At 41.0% G+C, this 21,898-nt stretch overlaps 2 protein-coding genes across 6 annotated transcripts in view; both read right to left on the bottom strand.

Annotated features, from left to right (window-relative positions):
• STOML3 (stomatin like 3) overlaps positions 1–5,620 on the bottom strand; it is a 12,342-nt gene extending 6,722 nt beyond the window's left edge. The window contains exons 1-3 of the mRNA XM_009290173.1: positions 5,569–5,620; positions 1,936–2,039; positions 977–1,049 (exon numbers count right to left, since the gene is read on the bottom strand). Coding sequence (XP_009288448.1) covers positions 977–1,049; positions 1,936–2,039; positions 5,569–5,620 — 229 coding nt within the window. The remainder of the gene's footprint in view (positions 1–976; positions 1,050–1,935; positions 2,040–5,568) is intronic.
• A 3,249-nt stretch (positions 5,621–8,869) lies between these two features.
• PROSER1 (proline and serine rich 1) overlaps positions 8,870–21,898 on the bottom strand; it is a 23,288-nt gene continuing 10,259 nt past the window's right edge. For 3 of the 5 annotated variants that reach the window (XM_009290168.2, XM_009290171.2, XM_009290172.1), the window contains 6 exons: positions 20,845–20,923; positions 18,432–18,527; positions 18,266–18,310; positions 14,209–15,970; positions 13,397–13,544; positions 10,383–12,004 (listed from right to left, as the gene is read on the bottom strand). In XM_009290168.2, coding sequence (XP_009288443.1) covers positions 11,882–12,004; positions 13,397–13,544; positions 14,209–15,970; positions 18,266–18,310; positions 18,432–18,527; positions 20,845–20,923 — 2,253 coding nt within the window. In that variant the 3' untranslated portion in view covers positions 10,383–11,881. Of the gene's footprint in view, positions 9,193–10,382; positions 12,005–13,396; positions 13,545–14,208; positions 15,971–18,265; positions 18,311–18,431; positions 18,528–20,844; positions 20,924–21,898 lie in introns of those variants that run through there. The other 2 variants (XM_009290170.2, XM_009290169.2) reach the window with 2 other exon arrangements.

Here is a 21,898-nt window from a genome sequence, read left to right as displayed (position 1 = left end):
GGGATCTGTAGTTTAATCCCAGCATCTCATCTCATGTCATTTTGGACGTGAGGAAAAATTTCTCTACTGAAAGAGTGGTTAAACATTGGACCAGGCTGCCCAGGGAAGTGGTTGAGTCCCCATCCCTGGAGGGATTTAAAAGACGTGTAGATGAGGCGCTTAGGGACATGGTTTAGTGGGCATGGTGGTGTTGGGTTGACGGTTGGACTCGATGATCTTAGAGGTCTTTTCCAACCTTAATGATTCTATGATTCTATGATTCTTAGGTGCCCAGAGCCACACGGAAGAGTTCTGCACCTGCCTTAGCTGCTCTTTGGACCACATGGTTATTCAAAAGGGAAGACAGTATCTGGAAAGGACTTCTTCCTCTTATTTCAACTTCCAGTTTGCCCAGTTTCATTGCACAGAGGTGGTAACTGCACCAATGCAAATACCTCATGTTGTTGGGTTTGGTTTGTATTTGTGATTTGTAACCTGATCCTAGGTGACTGTAAAAAACTCTGTATAGATGCAGAGTGTCTCTGCCCTGACATAGTCACAATTTTCAGAGCAGAAGACAGCTAAAGAGCTGGCAGCAATGAGCAGTATTGGAAGTGAGGTACAGGGAGAGTGGCCACAGTCACCCAACAAAGTCTGCAGCAGAGCTGAAGACTGCATTTAAATCTCCCCAGCCCCTCGCCAGTGTCTGCAGCATGAACTCAACCTCCCGTTGTCTGACCTACTCAACAGCAAAGCCATACCTGGTATCAAGGTCCTCAACCTTCAGTGTTGAGCTGTGACGGGGGGTGGCTTTATCTTCTCTTCAGAAAAACAAACAGCCTGCAGGTAAAGGAACTGCAGCAGAGAGGACCATCTCATCCCCCCCTATGCTATGAAGAAGGATTTCATGGACCTCTGCAATTCTCTATGTGGTTAGAGTGCATCGTAATAAAATAAAAACAGTGCATCTTAACAGAATAAAACTGCATGCATTCACCTGGTCCCTTTGCTTTCTTAGACAGTATACGTCCCAGCCGAAATACAACAGCACGTTCATGTTCTCTGATCACCTAGGAAAATATTTTAAATTTAGAATTTTACAACTAACTCTATTCCTGCTCTCTGGACTGGTTTTTTTTAATCTTTGGCATCTGTATTAAATGTGGAAAAAAGTACAAATAATATAGGAACCAACAAAGCTGCAAGTCACTAGGCATTTTATGCCTTCTCCTCACCTCATCCTTTGCTGGAAAAACTCAGACTCTGGCCCTGCAAATATTTTACAAAGCAGATCAAATATGAAAGTGTTGCCACTGATCTAATGAGGCTACCCACAACTCTCTCAACATCAGTGCTACACTCAGAGGAGCTGTGGGCAAAATATGTCTCACCTCAGGTAATCTACCTAACTACTTTGGTTGGTGTATTAGGACTACTCAAGGCCTGGTGTTCAGGGCAATCACTCTGGTAACTCACCCCTAAAATTTGCTTTAAAGCAAATTTTAATCATATTATTATTATCATATTATTATTATTAATCATATTATGCTCATGCCTTGAAGGGACTGTGGGTTTAGGTTGCATAGTCCCTCGATGCAAGGACTTGCTCCGTTTTTCATCAGTACCCGTGTTAACCGCTATTGCTGGCAGCAAATATGAGTTCTTCAGAAAAGTTTGTGTATTTATTCTCCTAGTGTTGTTGTAAAGCAGGGAAGTTTAACTGCGGATGGAAGTTGAGATGGGAAGAAATTAAATGAGTAAGTTGTGGTGATACAGAAAGTCAGTGGAAGAACATGGATCTCTTGGTCCCAGACCACATCTTCGCTACAAGCCCTTACAATTTCCAAGAAATGAATGTAAAGTGCCTTGTTTTAACAAAATCAATAAATCAATAAACATAAGTAACAATGATGACCATAGAGCATTCTTTATGTCCCCCAAATCCCACTAGCTTACCTTGATACATGCCCAGATGGAAATAGGGAAGGTAATAAGCACCAGGAGGAAAGAAAGGGAAATCAGGATCCAGCCACAGACACCAATTCCTTCCCGCCTGTCGGCTATAAAAAAAAAAAATAAGGAAGAAAAGCAGCAAATGCAAATTTTGAAAAGAGTTCTCTGAGGGATGTAGATCTAGCCCAGTGCTAGATCCCCCATGAGGGACTGCAAAGTCCACAGAGACTAGTTCCCTCCCATCGTTCACTGAAAGCTGTAAAATACCTAACCAAACATCCAACCTTATGTCCCTTCTGCCCCAAAGGTCAAAAGGCTCAGAAAGTACATTTTGCAACAGGAAAGAAAGAGGAAAAATGGCAAACATTGCCAAAGCTGGGGGCTGTGAAGGAGAAATAAATCTTTGGGTGGAGTATCCATGGATATGAATCTCTGCCAGCGTGCCACAGCTGGGGCAAAAGATTTAGTTTGTATGAAACAGGTAATAAAGAAAATGAGGGGAACTCCTACTGTCTTTAGATGAAAGTTTTGAGGAATATTGAAGGACCAGTTCATCCACTGGACCACAAGCTTCACAATCAGTGCTTGTCAAAATGCACGCCCATGCATTTTGAGCAGTTCTCTCACGGCGTTCAGCTCTTCTCATCCCAAAATTTCATTATAAGGAAATTTCATTATTTCCTTATAATGAAATCAAAATATATCAAAATAATTTCATTATTTTACCACCTGAAGGGAAGGCAGTGGTGCGTTGTTGTTCAAGTACTAAAAGTTTGGGAGGCTCTTTGTAAGGGAAAGGTGATCAGGGAGCTGTTGCTCTTTGAAGAGCAGCTGGAGCTGCTGAGGTCCTCACAGAAGAGGCACGGAAGAGGGTGAGGAGTGAAACAGGCCTGTCCGGCCACCAGGACAGAGTGCTGCAAGGTCAACTGAATTTTGCTAAATGCAGAAATGCCTTGGATCAGGAGAGTCACAAGAAAAGCAGAAGCATCAGGGATGCAGGCTGGGCTAGCCCTAAGGGCTTCCCGACTGCCAGGTTTGGGCCAGAAGAGGATTTTTGCAGGCATGAGCAACAGCAGATGGGAAGCTGAACACCACAGCCTATGTTTCCCAACGCAAGGGGAAGAGGCAGGAGAGAGGGGCGAAGGCTCAGAGGGCTCCTCAGAGAACCTCCCACACGCTGATGCAAAGGTGCAGCGTGGTTTTGGATATGTTACCTCAAAGGTACAGGGTAGCACTGGAAATTTCTGACATCAAATAAAATTCATATGCAGATAGAAACTGATAAATAGAAAACAATTCGCTTTATACATCATGAGAAAAAACTTGTCACCACAGTGAAACAGCGTGAGGCTACCTGATCTGTAAGGCACAAGCTAACAGACCAGGGGAGCAGGACTGACAGGTTTGTCAGAAAACCCCCAGCAACCCCGGAGGAGGAGACACAGCACGGCCCTCCTGCAGCTCTTCTCTCAGGTGCATAGCTGCACTACACACGCTGGCAATGAAGTCAGGTTAACTGAATACCTGGATGTTACAACCAAGCCCGTTGCTGTTTGCAGTTTTTCCCTTCCTACTTCTGAGGTCCCCGCTGCAGATTTGATCACTCACACATAAATACGTTTGTGTCCAAGAGGGCCAAGTTTCAGGCCTCCCTTTGACTGTTTGCCCTGAGGGCTGGGCACAAAATTGCTGCACTGCCAGCCCGGCTTTCCTCCTGACCCTTTCCAACAAACAGTAATTTGAAATCCCTGGTTGTTTAATGAGGTATCATCGGCCATGCTGCAGTCAGTGGTAGGAGAGATTTGAGGAGCTCCCCTGAGTAAATTACCATGCAAACCTTAAGGCCTTAAGGCCATGTGTTTGAAGACAGGACTTTTAAGACTTAATGTGAAAATCTTTCATGCTTTCACTGCTGCTTGTTTAGCACACAGTGTTCTTCACGTTACACTAGTGGTATGTCAGGCTACAACAGGTACATGAAGTACCAGCAGTCAAGTGCCTTTTAATCAGTGGAAAGAGATCAAGGAAATTTGTGGAATGGGTATCATTCATAATTCTTTATCTGAAGCTTGGGGAAATTAATCACGAAGGGATATTTTGTTCAGCAGAACTCAACGTTCTCCTCTCTCTTTATTTCACCTAAATGATTAGTGTACAGAAAAACATCTGAAGAGCTTTTTCTCCAGTGCCAAACTTGGTCATGAAGAACCTCTTCAAAAGCGATTTTGGATTGTAACATCACCTGCCATCATCCACCTGAGACCACTGTGAAGATACCTGGTAGGAATGACACAATCCACAGACAGGGGGAATGGCTGGGAACAAATGCCCACACCCTGCAGATTGATATTCCAGCAGCTGAGAACAGGTAGGTCAAAATATCATTTATCACCACTATGGACAAGAAGCACAAATCCACAACTTGACAAAGTACAAGTGAATCCTTCTCCACGAGAACTGTCCTAGAGATCCTGTTGCCAACGTAGATTCCAATGAGAAAAGCAGGATATGACAGTATGCCTTTTTAATAGTGAATCCAGACCTAGATCGCAAAAAATCACCACAAACGTTCTCAGATTACCCCAAAGTTTCAAACCATTTAACCACAAGACAAATGGAATACTCTAGAAAAACACAATAGTGAAGAGTAAGGATCAGTCACAATCCAACATATCAATGACCTGGTTTTGCCATGCCTGTATATGGATTACAATAGTCATAACCACCAAAAACCTCACTTGGGTCTACAGTCCAAAGCAAACCAAGAGCTGCAATGCACTGCAAAATGTGAGAGCTCATCAATCAGCAGTTGTGGAAAAGCTCCAGGACACTCATAAGAATCAATTCTTTGTTTTTTCTTGATACACTCATTTGTGGTTGGACTCGATGATCTTAAAGGTCTTTTCCAACCTAAATGATTCTATGATCATGAACACACTTGATATACACAAAACCATGACGTGGGTGTCAAACTTGAAAAGCAAATGAAAAGCTCATGTCCAAGTTGTCTTGTGAGGAATACAAAGAACGGTGGGCAAAAATCTCCCAAGTCTCCTACAGCGACAAAGAGAGATGGAGTAGCTTCAGCCTTTTGTAACCGCTGTGTACCCTCCTGCTTTCTGCAAGCACCCAGATCAATCCTGGTGAGAGTCATACTTGTCCCACTGTACTACCCATACTAATGGCCAGACAACTGGTGAAAACAGCACACATTGCCAGTAACAACTTTGGTTTGGCAGCAGTTCCCTTGCTTGAAGAGAGCACCAGGTGCTCATCACACAAGTCCAAACACATCAAGTGCCCTTCTGGGGCTGAAAAATTCTTCTGCTTTCCCTAACTTACTCATATTTTTCCCTTTCCACCCCATTCCTACATACAGAAGTGTATCAATGGCTGAATCAGCCATTTTAGCCCCTGGGGTCATTTTGCCAGAAGATAGATGCTGACGCATGCTGGCAGGACAGTATGAGGTAATTTGCTCTGTCACTCACAGTGGCAGATTCTGAATTTTCATCTGCAGCCTACATGGGAGACATGGTGAATGCCTGGATTCAAATGTACTTTTTTTGTTTGGTTAGTTTTGCTCCTTTTTGTTATTATTGAGAAAAACACACACACACAAAAAGCGAGGCTTACCAATTAGATGCTCTGTGTTGTTTTTCTTGGGCGTCTCTCTCTGGGGATCCATCCCATTCGAGGGAAGCTCCGATACCCTCACAGACGAGACAGCAGCATACCTTGAAACAGCACAGCGCTCACGCGAAGCGCTGAAGAGGGAGGCAGGGTGAGAGAAGGGGAAATCCCCACTTGTATGAGAGCCCTCTGGGAGTTAGTTACCCTGGTGAGGAGGGGATGTTTACAGAAACAAAGTCTTGTGGATCAGGGTTGTCTCTGATGTAACTCCATGGTCTTCTGTGGCTGTCTTCTGGCTGGGGATGCACTTGGCCCAGCTGGTTTTACACCCCACAAAATCCAAGCTGGAAATTATTTCTACAAATCAGTAATATCTGTCACTAGAGAGAAAAAACAAGAACAAGACAAGACAGAAAGAGAAGATAAAGAGAAAACAAGTCCTACGAGGAACAGCTGAGGGAACTGGGGTTGTTTAGCCTGGAGAAAAGGAGGCTGAGGAGAGATCTTATGGCTCTCTACAACTACCTGAAAGGAGGTTGTAGCGAGGTGGGTGTTGGTGTATTCTCCCAAGTGATAGGACAAGAAGAAACGGCCTCAAGCTGCGCCAGGGGAGGTTTAGTTTGGCTATTAGGAAAAATTTCTTCACCGAAAGGGTTGCCAAGCACTGGAAGAGGCTGCCCAGGGAAGTGGTTGAGTCCCCATCCCTGGAGGTGTTTAAAAGACGTGTAGATGAGGTGCTTAGGGACATGGTTTAGTGGTGGACTTGGCAGTGTTGGGTTTATGGTTGGACTCGACTATCTTAAGGGTCTTTTCCAACCTAAATGATTCTATGATTCTATAAAGCCAGAGGGTACAGATTGAGGACTGCTCCTCTGCTGTACACCTCTTAATATTATGGGGCTCGGCTACTGTTCAGATCTCAAACACTAGCAACATAATCCTCCAGGTGAGGTCCCCATGCTGTGTAGAATAGCTCATTACACACTTCTTGATACTGTACATCACAATAGTTTGAACCCTGTTGTGCTAGATAGATAACCTAAAAGCCACAGTAGAAGCATTTCAGCTCCAAAGTCTTAAAATTTTCCCCCAAATAAGAATATTTTTCACAAAATACTTTTCAATATTGACAATCAAACCAAGCATAGCATTTCAGACCAAGCCATTTCTGAAGGCTGCAGCAGCAGAAAGCAGCCTTCTCAAAGGACACAAATCTGTTACTTGTTATTTGAGAGAAAATGAGAGGTGGCTTTTCATATGTAATTTGTGAGTTTGACATATAGCTGCATTAATTATATGGCTGTTTTCTGCGGGCATCCATCATCTAGAGTATCTTTGAAGATCTGGCTCCAGCTTCATTTCACTCGTCTTCATCCCTGCCAGTAATCACATTTGCCCCAGACGGGTCATTCAAAGCTGATTGCTTCCCAGAGAATCCTTTCTCAGCTTCACAGAGAGGAAACTACACCATTGAATGGATGTTTTAAACTACAGTGAAAACCATAAGCACAAACAGCTTGCAAAACTGGGATTGACATGCTTATTGCAATACCCTCCCAAATATGTGACAATATCCATTTAAAGTCATTTGTAGCATTTGCCTAATTATTTGGTTTCTCACGCTGAGCTGCAAGATCAAACCTGTTCAGGACAGATGCCTACTAGTAAGGCAGCAAGGGTGAACAGTTAGAAGAAAAATGTGCTTTAATTATTTCAGAAGCAAAAACATAACATGCAAAACTACCCCAAGATCTTTTTTTTTTAATTTTAGAGCAACTCAGTTTTATTGAAAATAGCTTTATTTCAAGACATTTGAATATCCAAGCAGATAGATGAGCAAAACATATTAAAATCTAACAGAAATAATTGTTCCCTGCTGTTTATTGACAATTCCTTGAGGCGCTTGTAAATATATCCCTTGAAAGGTGACTAAAGCAGATGGTGTTTTTCTTTTATGTTCAGGAACGTCACTGTATTAGTTTCTCCGTGTTAACTTCAGCTGCACTTTTATTCCCCGTTTCAAAAATTTGAAGTCAAAGGCAGGGCAATCTTAATCCTTTCTCCTTGGGGCTATACTGGGGCATGTGGATAACTCATGTCCCAAAGTGCTATAAAACAAAACACTCAGAGAAGAAAATAGATGAGGGCTCCGGGGCAAAGCTGTTTACAAGCTGCAAGTTCACTGGTGCTGAACAGCCTGGCACGGCCCTGTGTCATAGAGCAGTACCACAAAGAAAACCAGTCCAGAGCCACTTTAGCGGACTTTTTGACTTAGAAGCAACATTAGATGAACGTGGTTCGGGTCGGCGGCAGTTCAGCTATTTCTGCAGGGTGCTGATGTAGCTAAAGCCTTCAACTTCTATTCCGAAAGCAGCACAAAGGCTCAGGTCAGGCACGATGATTAGGTGCTTACCTGTAAGCAGGCCATTCTCCAACAGTTCTCTGCACCAACTGCTACATTTGCACATGGCACCAGTCCTTTACAATTTCCCTGAAGTGTCCAGTTGCTCCCCCTTACCTCATCATCCAGTTGCAGAGACTTAATCCTACAGACCAAGCACCCACTTCGAAGTTTGTTAAAACAGAATGGGAATTCTTATGCACAGCCATTTCTAAACAGTGCCAATCCCAAAGGTATCAAAAAAGTCATCAGGCAGTCCTCACATGAGATTTGTGTGTAACAAAGTTGCAGGTTTCACTTTTGTCTTTTCCTGACCTTTTTAGGCCCTTACTACTTTCCTTCCCACGCATTGGGCTTTGGCCACTCCCTAAAGATTTGTCAGCCTAGTCCCTTCCTGGCCCAGAATTCTGCCCCCAGAACAGATGCTAGCCTATTTGCTTCAGGCTCGTCATTTCTTTCCCCCAGATCAAAATTTAGGAGAAGGGACAGGACACAGAGAAGATTAACAGTACCATCCTATTGCTTGCAGGAATGTCCCCATATTGCTCCTCGTGAAAACGGCATCAGCTTTCAACAGCTGAAGATGAGGGGATGACAGGAGGCACCCCTTTGGCTGCACTTCGCTAGAGCACGAGAGCATGAGAGACAATCAAAGGGATCGCTCCCATCTCAATCCAGAAAGGAAGGCAATTTGCAGGAAAGTAAGAACATTCATACCCTGGCAAGTTTCCTTCCAGGCCCAGCCAAACTCTCAACACTCACTTGCAAATCAGAGGACGAAGAGGACAGAAAATTGCTCTGTTTCTCTCGTATTCACTACCGCTGCAATTAAAGCACTTGAAAGAAACATTGAAAATGACACGTGTTTGCAAACACAATCCCGGTATGTTCTTAGTTGTTCCGAATAAAGATTTTATTTCAAAGAACATTTCACTACACCTTATCTTTGCAGTCTGTCAACATAGTTGAAATATAGCAGTAATAGGCAACTCAAACAATGAAAAAAATCATAGTTAGTCCAGAATTAAGTCATGCAGCAACAGCCCTTTCCCAGCACAGGCTCAGTGTAAGATCCAGCATGGTTTGCCTCAGGAGCAGACTTTTCCTTCGCTTTTTAAAAATGGTGCTTAAGTAAGCATGAAAGAGCTCAGGACAAATCACCCCCTTCAGAAATTCCAAGGCTGGGTCACAGGAGTTTGCTGCAATGCAGAACACAGACTTTATCCCTGAAGAGAAAAAAATCAATAAAAAACAATTTTACATCAGGAGAAATATTTAAGAAATTGAAACTTACCTTAGTCCTAATGACTGGAAAGTTAAATTTACAAAATCCTGCTCAATATGATTCAGTAAGAACCAGAGAGCCCCTTCTAGACAAAAAAAACTTGACAGTTTAACGCTTCTTTACCTATTTGTTCACTTGTCTAACACTGATGATGAGCTTCCATGTAAAACTACACCAGCTGTGCATGAAATACTCTCTTCTGGGTAGAGGACAGCACATAGACACCACTTAGGAAGTACGCTGTTTCAAGAGAATAGTATTTAACACGGTGGATATTCACTACTACTCACTTGTTTTCATTTGGAGAAACAGGGCTTCCCAGTCTCTTAGGTATCTTTGAGTTGTCTAATGTTTGGACAGAAAAAACCCCAACAACCCACACCCCATGACCATTCAATAGATGTTTTCAGAAACAGACGTACAAACTGCTTACTTTTTGACAAAACACTGCATAACAGCTGATGTCTGGTACTTATCTTTGACTACAAGGTAATGTGAATTAAACTTTGATTGCTTGATGGGGAAACTAGGAGGACTCAAATCGGAGATCAAACTCAGCAGCTCAGTAAGGTTACAAAACGCCTACTGACTTTGACCTACTTTACATTCACATCGATGGGACAAAACCCAATTTGCTCTTGAGAAGAGACCTGTATTTCTGTTTTCTCCTTCTCCAACTGATCTGCAAATCTACAAAGAACAAGTCATGAAAAGAATGAGAAGGAAAGTATAATGAAAGATGGTAGATTTTTTCCACAGATTTCTTGAGTCAAGACATAAGGCACTGATTTTAAAAGCAGTTCAGAGTGGAGAATCATTGGAATTCAACAGGTTTCACAAAATAAACAAATGTAAAAGTGCAATACGTTTTTATCTTTCGATTTAAAGTAGTATGTAAATTTGATTATTAAAATGCAAGACTACCCAATTGCTGACAAAGTGAATTTTTTATCTAAACACTTCATAGGATATTTCTATTGCCACTCTTTAGGAAAGCAGTTTTATAATTCAGTACATAATTGTGCATCATAAAGAAACAGCATAAGCAAGATCAAACATTAGGAGGTGTCTCAGTAAAAACAAGTTTATTCATCTGTATTTTAGGCAAATATGTAAATAGTCAGCAAAGCCTTTTTGCCATGACTGTAAACTTTTTATTTAAAAAAATTGTGTTAAAAACCAATACAGGAATTTCCGTTAATGTTCTAAAAAAGTTTGTTCACATCTTGAAAGAAAATACATTAGCAACATCTCCCAGCAGAATTCATCTTTAAAAAAGTAAAACTCTAGGTGCAGAGCTTTTCTACAGTATAGTATCCTCTACGTTTTAATTTAATCACAGGATTGAATATCATTCTTCTCTATTGTCTCTAGAACATGATCGAGAGTTTATCTTAAATAGATGATATTCAATGATGTGTTACACATTGCCACAGGTACTAACATTATTAGAAGAGTGCACAACTGAATTTCACTAACAAAGCAAGACTTTTCTATATGCTGCGTCATAACCCTTCCTAACCCATACAGTTAATTTAGCTATATGCCTTTAAAATCATGTACGTTTTCCAAGGAAAAATACTAAAAAAATCCATGGTCCAAATTCTGCTCCCTCTTATATTCACAGGGTTACATGAGCACCGTCAAGTTGTGGTTTATAGCCGAAAAGCGTATAGAGAACCAGTGAGTTTATGAGTATAAGGGAGAGAAGAACTTGACCCATGTCTGTAAACATTCACAAAAGTCTGCAGTCAAAAGTGCCGGATAGGCAGCCTATCCGCAGTACAATTATTTCATTCACAGAGAGGTGCGGGGGCAGGGAGAATGTTATGGAACATTGTTATAGAGGCAAATTAAAATGCTTTTATGTACTTTGGAAAGACATATTCTCAGCTAGCTAAACCATACTCCAGTAAAACATAATCCACTTCTACCCAAATATAGCACAGCATCATTTCCTAACTCTCCTGTTCAGATTCAGACAAAGGAGTACTCAATTCAGCAGCAAGCCCGTGACAATAGTTCAAAGCGTAAGAAAACCCCCACACCCCTCTGACCTAACCTCCCCTTAACATACTGCTGATGCTAACAGGAGATCCTCTCACATACGAAGAAAAGATCCGAAGAACGATAAACTGACCTTGATCTATGCACACACAAGAAGTGTGCATCTAGACGAAAGATCGTCTACAGCTTTAAGTATCTAGTTTCAGTCTAGATCTCATTCTATATTAACCACATATACCATCCAAAACATAACAGAAGGATAGGTGCTTATACACACTATGAAGTATACTTGTTCCCCCCATTCAGTTTGACAGTCAATTGCTCTATTTACATAAACATCTGTTTGAACGTTCCTGATCCTGTAAGACACCAAACATTCAACTCAAGCTAAAAGGAGAGTCAAGGATGCCCAGCAATTCACAGGATCAGACCCTGAATCAATTAAATGCAATCACAAATTAGGTTTGACATCTGACACAGCCTCCTGGAATCATTTTACCCTCATGTTTTCCCCCTCTTTCCCCAATTCGGACCATGCTCCCACTAACGCGGAGACAGCCTTCAAAGTCAATAGGATCAGGCTCTGTCAAGCAACCACTGCAGTCTTTAAAAATGTCTGGTATTTATTGCCATCCACTCTGGGGCAGACTTGTCTGCAATGAAAATGGTGTTCCTGGTGTTGACGGATAGTTAGCAAAACCTTCAGGCTGAGCTGTATAGTTCTCCAGAGCAGAAGCAGAATGTGCCTTCAAGGAAGAGAAGAAGTTAGGAAACAAAAACAAAGAAACAAACAAAAATCTACATCGAGCAAAATTTCAGGCACAGTATCAGTCCTAGTCAAGCCAAAACAAACAAAGTATAATCTTAAGTATGCAAAGAACAGAGATGAGCAATGCACCTAAAAGTATAATCTTAAGTATGCAAAGAACAGCGATGAGCAATGCACCTACGCAGATGTTAAACTGCAGTACAACTATTGCTCTGAAATACCAGAGAATGAGGAAAGCAGTTGGATTAAGAGGAAACATGAAGAAGCGTTAATGGCATTTACTTTCCAGCGGAGTAAGCCACAGCTGATTTGGAAGGCACAGCTTCATCAGGAGCTGTAGTATTTCACTAACTTTGAACTTTCTTTATCTTCATTGCTCCAGTAGCTAAGTGTGAATTTTAGTGATTGGAACTTACAAACAAGAAAACTGACGTTTCCTCAATGCAATCTGTGTACACAGATTTCTACAGAATAAATAAATTCCTGAGCTGCAAAAGCAGCATGGCCTAGATTAAGTAATTTCCTTCTTCCCATCTATTTCCCCTGATACTCAAAAGATATCTGACAATATTCTGCATATTGAACAGTACTTAGACACATGCTCCATTTCAAAAACTGATGTGTCACAGAAGAAAGAAAACATTACTTCAAGACACTCAACTGCCTCTTTTAGTATTTTGTACAGAAGGACAAATTTCCTATTGGAATCCTTAATCTGTACAGAGGCCGTTTTTAACAAAAGGCAAACTAAACATTTAAATACAAACTCTGATGATAGTTTCAGTTAACTTATGTAGGTTGACGACTGAAACAAGTTGTTCCATGGACAAGAGAGATGATGAAACTACACATTACCTAAAGCCACCTCCATCTTATATTACAACAATTGTATTTGTGGGAACTATCAAAAGAAAGGCACAACCACAGCAGACACAAATTCTAGACAATCTGTGTAGAGAGGCACATAACTCACAACAAAGTGGTTTTCCACAGAAATCTTTAAGTATTAAAATGTCAGACTGGAACTGAGCACAGATTTTGCAACTACATGGTCAGCTCACTGGATTTAACACAAACCTAGCAAAAAATTCACTTGCGTGTCTTTTCTTTTTTCTTTCACTCCTCCCCATTTTACAAAGAGTTTTCAAAAAGGGTTAATCACATTCATAACGTCCAGAAGAATTGTATGTTGGCCTTGAGTAAGAAGTTAATGTGAGTTGTTCCTTATCATCGTCCTTGTAATCAGTTCTCAAACAGGTTAAGGGTTTTAATCATTTACTGACTTAAACTAATCCCAAGAAGTTAACACGCAAGTACATGCTCAAACGACTACTGGAAGCAAAACAGTATTAACAAATAGGCATGTTACCTGTAGTAGCGCTGACTGTGCAGCCGCACTGTGCTGCAATTCCTGCAAGGAAGATTGTGCGGCACTTTGAGGAAAGCCAGGGATACCAGGGAGAGATAAAAGACCAGGAAAAACTGCGTTTCCCGGTGTCTGTAGTCCAGAAGTCAAGCTGAAAGAATGTCAAGATGCGGCTGTTATTAGGAACATCTGCATCATGTTTTATCCTATGTTTCTCTCTCTATAAGCTTACGTCTATATAAATTAGAAAAGCACCTCTTTTTCTAAACCTCATAAAGGCCAGAATTTCAAACAGAAGCCCAGTCTCTACCCACCTACACATTATTCATGCACACACAAACCAAGACTGTCTGGAGCACACCTAAGAAGGGAACTCAGAAATTTCTGTACCTCGGCTGTGCCTACAATTTGCACACAAAAAAACTTTACAGACAAAAGTTAATGCTGAGTACTTCCTTAAAACATAGGAACATCTAAGATATTGTCTGCTATTACCTGGATGTGTCAATGGATGCCCACGTGGAATCCATTCTTGTAAAAGCCTAGGAGGTGCCAAGTATCCTCATCTGGGAAATAAGATCACTCAGCACCTCACTGGATTAGATTGCCATAACAGGGACTACCGAGGACAACCTATTTAGTAACTACTCTATCAGTTTCTAAAGTCAGGTTGAAATCTACTGGTGAACTAACTTTAAAAATTAACTGTAATTACTAGCTGTGAGTGAAAATAACGTCTACGCCTGAAGTAAAATCAGTGTTTTGCTCAAGAGAAAAAGAAATGGTTCTGACCTCCTTCAGAAACAGAAACATACCCAGCCTGTGCAACAAGTGCAGAGTTGAAGTTTGAGCTAAAGGCCGAGGCAAACCCTGGCAGGACCGGAGCCGGAGATGGGGCTGTGGCAGCTGCCGGCAATGGTGCAACTGCTGCTACTGCAGAAGATGCCTGGAGGCCAGGGAAAGAAGGGAGAGCAGGAGTGACAGAGGGTGTGTTAGAGACAGGAAAACCAGGGAAGGATGGGTTTGATGATCCCAGAGGTCCCTGGGCAACAGAAAAAAGGGAAGGGACGGCACTGGACAAGTTAAGCGAGAAGGGTGGAGCAGAGACTGTTGCTGAGGCGGCGAGTCCTGAGAGTACGGCGGCGGTGGAACTCACATGAGGGGCAGACACGGCTGAAGCGGTTGTAGACGGAGTAGCTAACAAAGACCCTGGGAGAGTGACGGGCGGTGTAAGTGCTGGATTACCAGTAAAAGCAAAGTTACTGGTTAGAGACGTAAAAGGAGGAAGTCCATTGAACACAGGGGCAATGGGAGCAGAGGAGCCATGTGGGGCGAGGGAAATGGAAGCCAGAGAACTGGAATTGTTTAGAGGAGCACTCAAAGAGGAGAGACCTGACAGCGCTGGATTCAGGGAACTGGGTAAACTGACTGGTACTGAAGCTGCTGAGGTGTATGCACGCCCGAGCGCTGACAGTCCTATAGTGCCATGAGATGGGCCGGCTGAATGAGAAGGACCTTTGAAGGCCGAGAGGGTAGGACTCATGGGTTCTGTTTTGACCAGAACTGGGATACTTGTGGCAGCTGGGGCTGATGAGAGCTGCTGATCAGGATTAGTAGGGCTTGTGCCATGCAAGAGGGAGGCTGATGAGCCACAGTTGACTGGCATAATCGATGGCGAAGTGGTTAAAGGTGACTGTGCAGGCAATGTTGGAGGAGTGGAACTAGAATTGGCCACAGATGGGGATGGAAGACCTGGAAAAATGGCCAGCCCGGGTGTGGAGGAACGCTGTGGTGTGGGGGTGGCTGATGGAGTATAACATTTGTTGACAGAGGAAGTGGGAGGGTCAGAGCTTTGATTAGCAAGAGCAGATAAAGAAGCAAGCTCACTTGTCATAGCAGAAGGTAAAGCAGATGAATTGATTAATGAAGTGTCATTTGATGTCAGAAATCCCTTTAAGACAGACAAAATTGGGTTAGGCAAGCTAAGCGAACCAGGAATGGTAGTGGCAGGAGAATTAGCAATTGTAGATGGAACAGGACTAGAAATCCCTTGGGCGTTGGGAGGCAAGGACAAAGGGAGGCCAGCAAAAACTGATGACAATGGAGTGGGATTATTAGCAGAAGCAATTGAAGAGGTTGCAGAGAACGGGAGGCCAGCAAATGGTGCAGTAGCAGATGCGAAAGCTTCACTAGGCACAGCTGTGGCACATGACGTGGAAGAACCTTGCGGAGCTGGCGTAGCAGTGGGTATAGAAGCCAGCCCAGAAAAAACTGCAGGGATAGGGGTAGAGGTTGCACTGTGAACAGATGTGACAGGAACACTAGGCAATGAAAGGGATTTGATGACAGTAGGGGTTGGGGTGGATGGCTGAGATGTATGGATGGAAGAGGAGACCTGTCCTGGGAAAACAGGAAGGACAGGGGTAGACATGTTCATCCCAGGTATGAGTGGAGTTGCAGGTGCTAATGGATGGCTTATTGCCTTGACAGGTGATGGGGTAGGGACTGGAGTAGCAGCAGGTGTTGAAGGATTAGAACCATGAGGAGTAAAGAGCTGATTCGCTTGTGCAGAAAAAGCTGCAAAGAAACAAAACTGGTAAGAATACTTGAAACTGTCAGAAATGTTTGAAATCAACACAAACACATTTTATACAGCATTTCAAAATATGATACACAGGCAATAGCTAACATACAATGTCTGTATATAAACAATGAACACTGGAACCTATGAAAACAAAACAAAAAGGTATGTACAAACACATCACACAAGTTGTACATCATGTAGGCTACCACTCCTCTTTAAAACACTTTGTGACATCTGCTACCTCTTCATGATCTCATGCAAGACAGTTAGATACTCAAATATACTCTGTAAGAATGTCTAAGTGATACAGGTAAACACCCTCCCTCTGGTCCCTAACATCTGGCAATACCCAAACCAGATCTAATATTCCATCAGCATCAGATCACCTGGGCTCCTCTGCATCCACTCTCACTGAAGGTCAGAATTTCCTTCAGAACCAGTTAATTCAATGTATCATGATTTCAGAGAAGTTTAGTCAACAACTGAAGAAAGCTGATTTCAGGTGCTGGTATTTTTCTTTCCTTCAAAATCAGGTCATTCTCTTCACTGTGTTTCCTTCAGATTTTGATTCTAAGAAGGTACACTTTTAAATTCATGTATCACACTACAGTATTAAACTAACATTGGCACTTGACCTTTTCAACAAATATTTCTGTAAGTCTGAAGGCAGGTGTCTATAACTGAGACAAGCACCTGCCACTAGGAATATCAGCTTATATCAACCCTACAAAGTAAGTCAGAGGCATCAATCAAGCTGAAGGAAAAGAGGCAGGCACACTGTGAATGGCAATGTGGGGGTTAATGGAAAGAAGCTGCATTTATGAACACTGGCACGTCAAGAGCCTTGATATGCCTCTATCTGGTTTCCTGTGGAATATGAATGTGTTAATTAATCACTCCTCTCAAATAACCCTTGTGCTTTATTTTACTTTTAAAATAATCTGTTCAACTGTAAGCAAATCACCGATCCAACCAAACTCATCACCCATAACTCTTGTAACATCTTAGATTTCTCTCTTGCCCAAATTCTACATACACACACACAAACCCAAAAATGGAATCTTTAAAATCTTGGACCTAAGTTGATATGACAAACTCCTGTTTTATGTATCTTGAAACTCTAAAACTAGAAAGTTTGCAAACTACTTCCTTTTACATTATTCTTTTCCAAAACCCTAGACCCAGATTGCTTGGCTCTGGATTCTGTCCTCTCCTCATCCTGCTTCCAAGCTGAAGACTCTCCTAAAGATCACAGTTGTTAATCCTGACAGCCAAGATAATCACCAGAGAAAGACTGCTGCAATAGAACCCAGAGCTGTTACTGAATTTCTCCTCCTAACAGAAGATATGATTCCTTACACTGTACTCATTTAGCAGTATAACTACCTTGGTAAATGCATGCACACTTAAAGGGGTATATATGAATAAAGTGATTCTTTGAAACAGCAACATTTCTGTAGAACCAACCCTGGGCATAGAGGAGAAAAGACAAAACATAACTGCCTCACCCCCCCCAAATATTTACAGGAGCTAAACTTATTATGGTCATCTTATCTATTTTGGGTATTTGTTAATATGCCTGACTCAATAGTCAGTAGATTCTCAGTTTCCATTTGTCAAACCTAACAAAGTATTATCAAAGCCTTTGTATAAGTAGTTCATAATGGTATTTATTATTATGATTTGTACTAAGTGTACAAAGCGTACGAAGTACCACACAAATAGAGAAAAAAAAAATGCACAACTCTTCTGCAGTAAGAACTGGAATTTAAAGGGTAAGACAAAAGTGCAGGTAGACAGAGTTGGATGTATCAGTCTGAGATAAGACACTCTACACATGGATTTCCACAAACTATAAACAAAGAATCTGTCTGTCTTGTATTCCTAGCTTCCCATTGCAACTAATACATGGAATTAAAATGTGAATGAGTTTTCAAATAGATGTCCAAAGTTTTACAACTGCAAAGATATTAATGAAGTGTTTCAGTGCACTACGTTGCAAAGAATATTTTGATTTATTTTAAATGATTTCTCACATACTTAAATGCTGAAGAATATAAAACTTTAATGAGCTAAAACAAAAGACCGAATTTTAATGTTTCAATGCTTCTATGTGCCAAATGTCTGAGATGATTTTTTTCTCAGCTCTCAAGGGATCCTATTCCAACAGTAGTTAAATACTTAGAGGCTTATGAAAATCCCACTAAACAAATAAGTTGTTTACATTTTCTGAACAAATAACAAAGATACAATCAACACAAAAATCCCCCTGTGGATTTGCAATTTACCTTGATTTTGGGAAGGTTTTGCCTGGCTGGAAAGGTCCTCATTTTCTAAACAGAGAACAACAGCTTGTTATTCAAAAGCAAATGAAACTCCAGCAGTGAATGAGCCATTCACAACAATGAATTAGAAAAAATACCACCAAGATTTTTAAAGGGATGCATGCTTTACCTGATACTACTTGATTAGCAGCATACGGCGGAGGAGCTGGTAAGCCTGGAGCTATGACATTAGCCATTGGAACTAAGCCAGCATTGTTGTAAGCACCTAAAAGAACAAATGCAAGACACGTCTCAGTTGTCAGAAGAACCCCTATCTAAATGAACCAGTAAGTGTCTTTTCCTTTAAAAGAACATTTTAAAGACTGTAAGACATTCCTTCACCAAAAAGCCAGACCAATTAATCATCCAGGCTGGATGCTGGCTTTTGCCAATGTCTGCCTGAGTGACATGCATTGTGATCCAAATTTTAGTAAGGGCAGTTCTCTTGAAAGAGCCTGCAAAAGTCAGGTTTCAATTGCTTTCAGTTCCATCTTGCCTGAAAAACTCAAAGGGGAGGAGTGATTCAGAGTGTCTGCAGCATCGTTTGTTCTTTTTCTATTCCTAACTTAAAGGCTGTTGCAACTCTTCCTGTAACATTAAAGCCTTGACAAACAAAAGAGCCAAATGTATACCAGTGACTATGACCAGTCCTCCAACATTAGTAGAAAATTCAGAGAAAAATGTCCCATCTCAAATACTTAGTCTCTCATTCTTCAATATTTCTTTAAATGTTAAGAAATTCAAGTGGGTTAGAAAATTATTTTAATATAAAATACTTATTGTACTTAACATATAAAAAAATACCTTTTTTCCTCCCTTATTCTTTGGAGCAACTCAAACGGTTGTATAGCTGTGGTATACAGTTCTGATGAAGAACATCAGAATTTAAATCACAGGAACATAAGTATACTTCACAGTGGTCCTAAATGAATATTTTAAAAGCATAAGAACTTACGCTTTATGGGAAAAGGTAGCACTTGAACAATACTCAAAGTGCAGTAATTCGTCATACACAATCCTTTCTGATTTCATACTTTCATAATAGTTCTACCTAACGTCAAGATTTCTTGCATGACAACTCTTGACTGAAAATCAGAAAAGTAACTAACAACCATTGTGTCACCCAGGAAGGAAATGTTAAACCAATACGTATAAGAGGCAGAAAATGAAACATCATTCTGACCATTCTGACTATCGCTTGAAAACAATCACATTCAATAGTTTAAGGTCAGCATCTGCAATCTCATTAAACACATTTTTTATATATATAAATATTTCATCAGTTATGAGTTTCGTTCTCACGAGTTTTTTTAGAAACCATGTTGCAGCCTAATAAGGCCCCGAAACCTCAAAAGCTGTTTCATATCCTAAAACGTACTAATACTCACATCCAGTCACAGGCCAAATTTTGTGCCCTAACTTACTTTGGATGGGGTTTATTTAATATAAATTTGAGCTAGTCTGCAAGTTTCCTGTACGCTTTCTGGGGAGCAAGTAATTTCTAGGGCACAAATCATCAGACTTACTTTAGCTACTAGTAGTGCCCGTTTTTCCAAACTGACTATAAAGAGACTTGCGGACATCAAGTTGGTCAGATGACTCACCCTTCAACATGCATGCTAAGAGCTCTACCATACTTTCTTACCAAGTACCTTAAAAACTCCCTGAAATTCCTAACATCGACAAAGCAAGCTTCCTAACCAGAGCACTCCTTGTTTTGCAGTACAGAATGGCAAGATCAGGAAAAGCTTTCAGCTGCTGCTCAAGAAGACCAGAGTCTGACTACATAAGTACTCCAAGCTCTTCTTCCAAAGAAATGGCAATTGCCTTGCTCCCTTCCAAAAATGTCTGGAATCAAACAGCTAATGCAGCAGAGCAAAGAGAGAGGAATTTATGAAGAAAGACTCAATTTTACCTGAGGCACAAGGCTAGGAATAGTCAGACCAAACACAGGAAAAGGCAATCACTATGCCCCTTCTGAGACTGAAATCTACATGCCCAAACTTTTCTTTTAGGAAACTGTTCTCTCTCCATTGTGATGGAGAGAAAGTAAAACTGAAGGCAACTGAGAAACAGATTATCCCTTCAAATGAGAAACTTTACCGTCCTTCAGCAAGTTCCTACATATTTCCACCCAATCCAGGGCTCTGCCTGACCATATCCTAAGTTTTGGTACAACAGCAACAAGTCAACAGACTTGTCAAGCCAAAGCCCAAACCCTGGTCAAACATTACAACAAAGACACAGCCTTAGTCTTGTCTAACACGCACAATGCCTCCCATAAATTAAATATTTTGTCATCAGAACAGGATTGTGAATTTTCCTTATGATGTGGATGTTGGAAAAAGAAGTCAATATATTCCTCTTTTTATCAACTCTGCAGTCATGACAGGAAGAGGTAGAAACCAGTACCCAGAGCATGCTTAGGAAGCGCAAGCCAATTTCAGATATGATCATGGTCAGAGAAACTGACACGTGACACATTACTTAAAAGGCAAATGGATGAAACAACAGCATCAAGCTAAAACACATAGAAGCCTTACTTGGTGCAATAGTTGCATGTGGCCGACATGGTGGGATGGGGTATGGAACTGGTTTGTGTGGATTGTAGGTTGATGGAGCCTACGTAAACAAAAAACAAACGGAAGAAGCAATAGTGAAAGCATTACCTAATGTTTCTCAGACAAATAGCTAACATTCAGATACTACTACAGATAGCTGTTCTTCACTGGAAAAATATTTGATAGCAAATTTCTTCATAATACACACAGTGACTGCAAATATTCCACTCTTTCTGAAAAGAATGAAACAAACATCACTAGTATACCTTTAGATTTTAATATAATACTGAACATGGGTGGGAAAGGGAACTTCTTCCTGCCTTGTAGTTTTCACACTCCGCAGTCTTGGACTGACTTCTCATTTTAAAGATTTAGCACATTTAAAACTAACAAATACTTATGAAGTTACCTGTCCCTTTAAAATAATACAGCTTAGTGGGAAACATCTCATAGAATCATAGAATAGTTTGGGTTGGAAGGGACCTTTAAAGGTCACTCATAATAAAAGTGAAAGTAAAACATTTGGACAATACTTCAAAGTAGTATCGGGTTCATTGAAAGTTTGTCCCACATGCTTAAAAATTTTGAAATACAGATCAGCTGTGTTGTTAAGAAACAAGAACCTCCTTCTAAGGCACTGCTGTAACTCAAATTTCCAAGATGCAGACATTTTTTATGTTCATGTGGGAAACCCTCAGAGATTGTAATAAAAAATTGCATATATTTGTATCTAAAACTTCCACTAGCTCATGATGAACTACTAAAAATGCTTTTAGTCTTGTCTTCTGTTACTGTAATTTAAATTCTGCCTTCAAATGCACACACGTTGTATCCACTAGAGAATCCTGTCCCCCACAGATATAAACCAGAGCTTCTTTTCAAGTTAAATAAAAAAAATAGTAGGTCATACTATCTTTATTATAGATCATAGAGTCCGTTTAGGTTGGAAAAGACTTTTAAGATCATCTAGTCCAACCGTTAACCTAGCACTGCCAAGTCCACCACTAAACCACGTCCCTAAGCACCACATCTACAC

The sequence above is a fragment of the Aptenodytes forsteri genome, unplaced genomic scaffold (assembly GCF_000699145.1).
Source record: "Aptenodytes forsteri isolate BGI_AS27 unplaced genomic scaffold, ASM69914v1 Scaffold155, whole genome shotgun sequence".
NCBI lineage: Eukaryota > Metazoa > Chordata > Aves > Sphenisciformes > Spheniscidae > Aptenodytes > Aptenodytes forsteri.
This window is presented reverse-complemented; position numbering and strand designations above follow the sequence as displayed.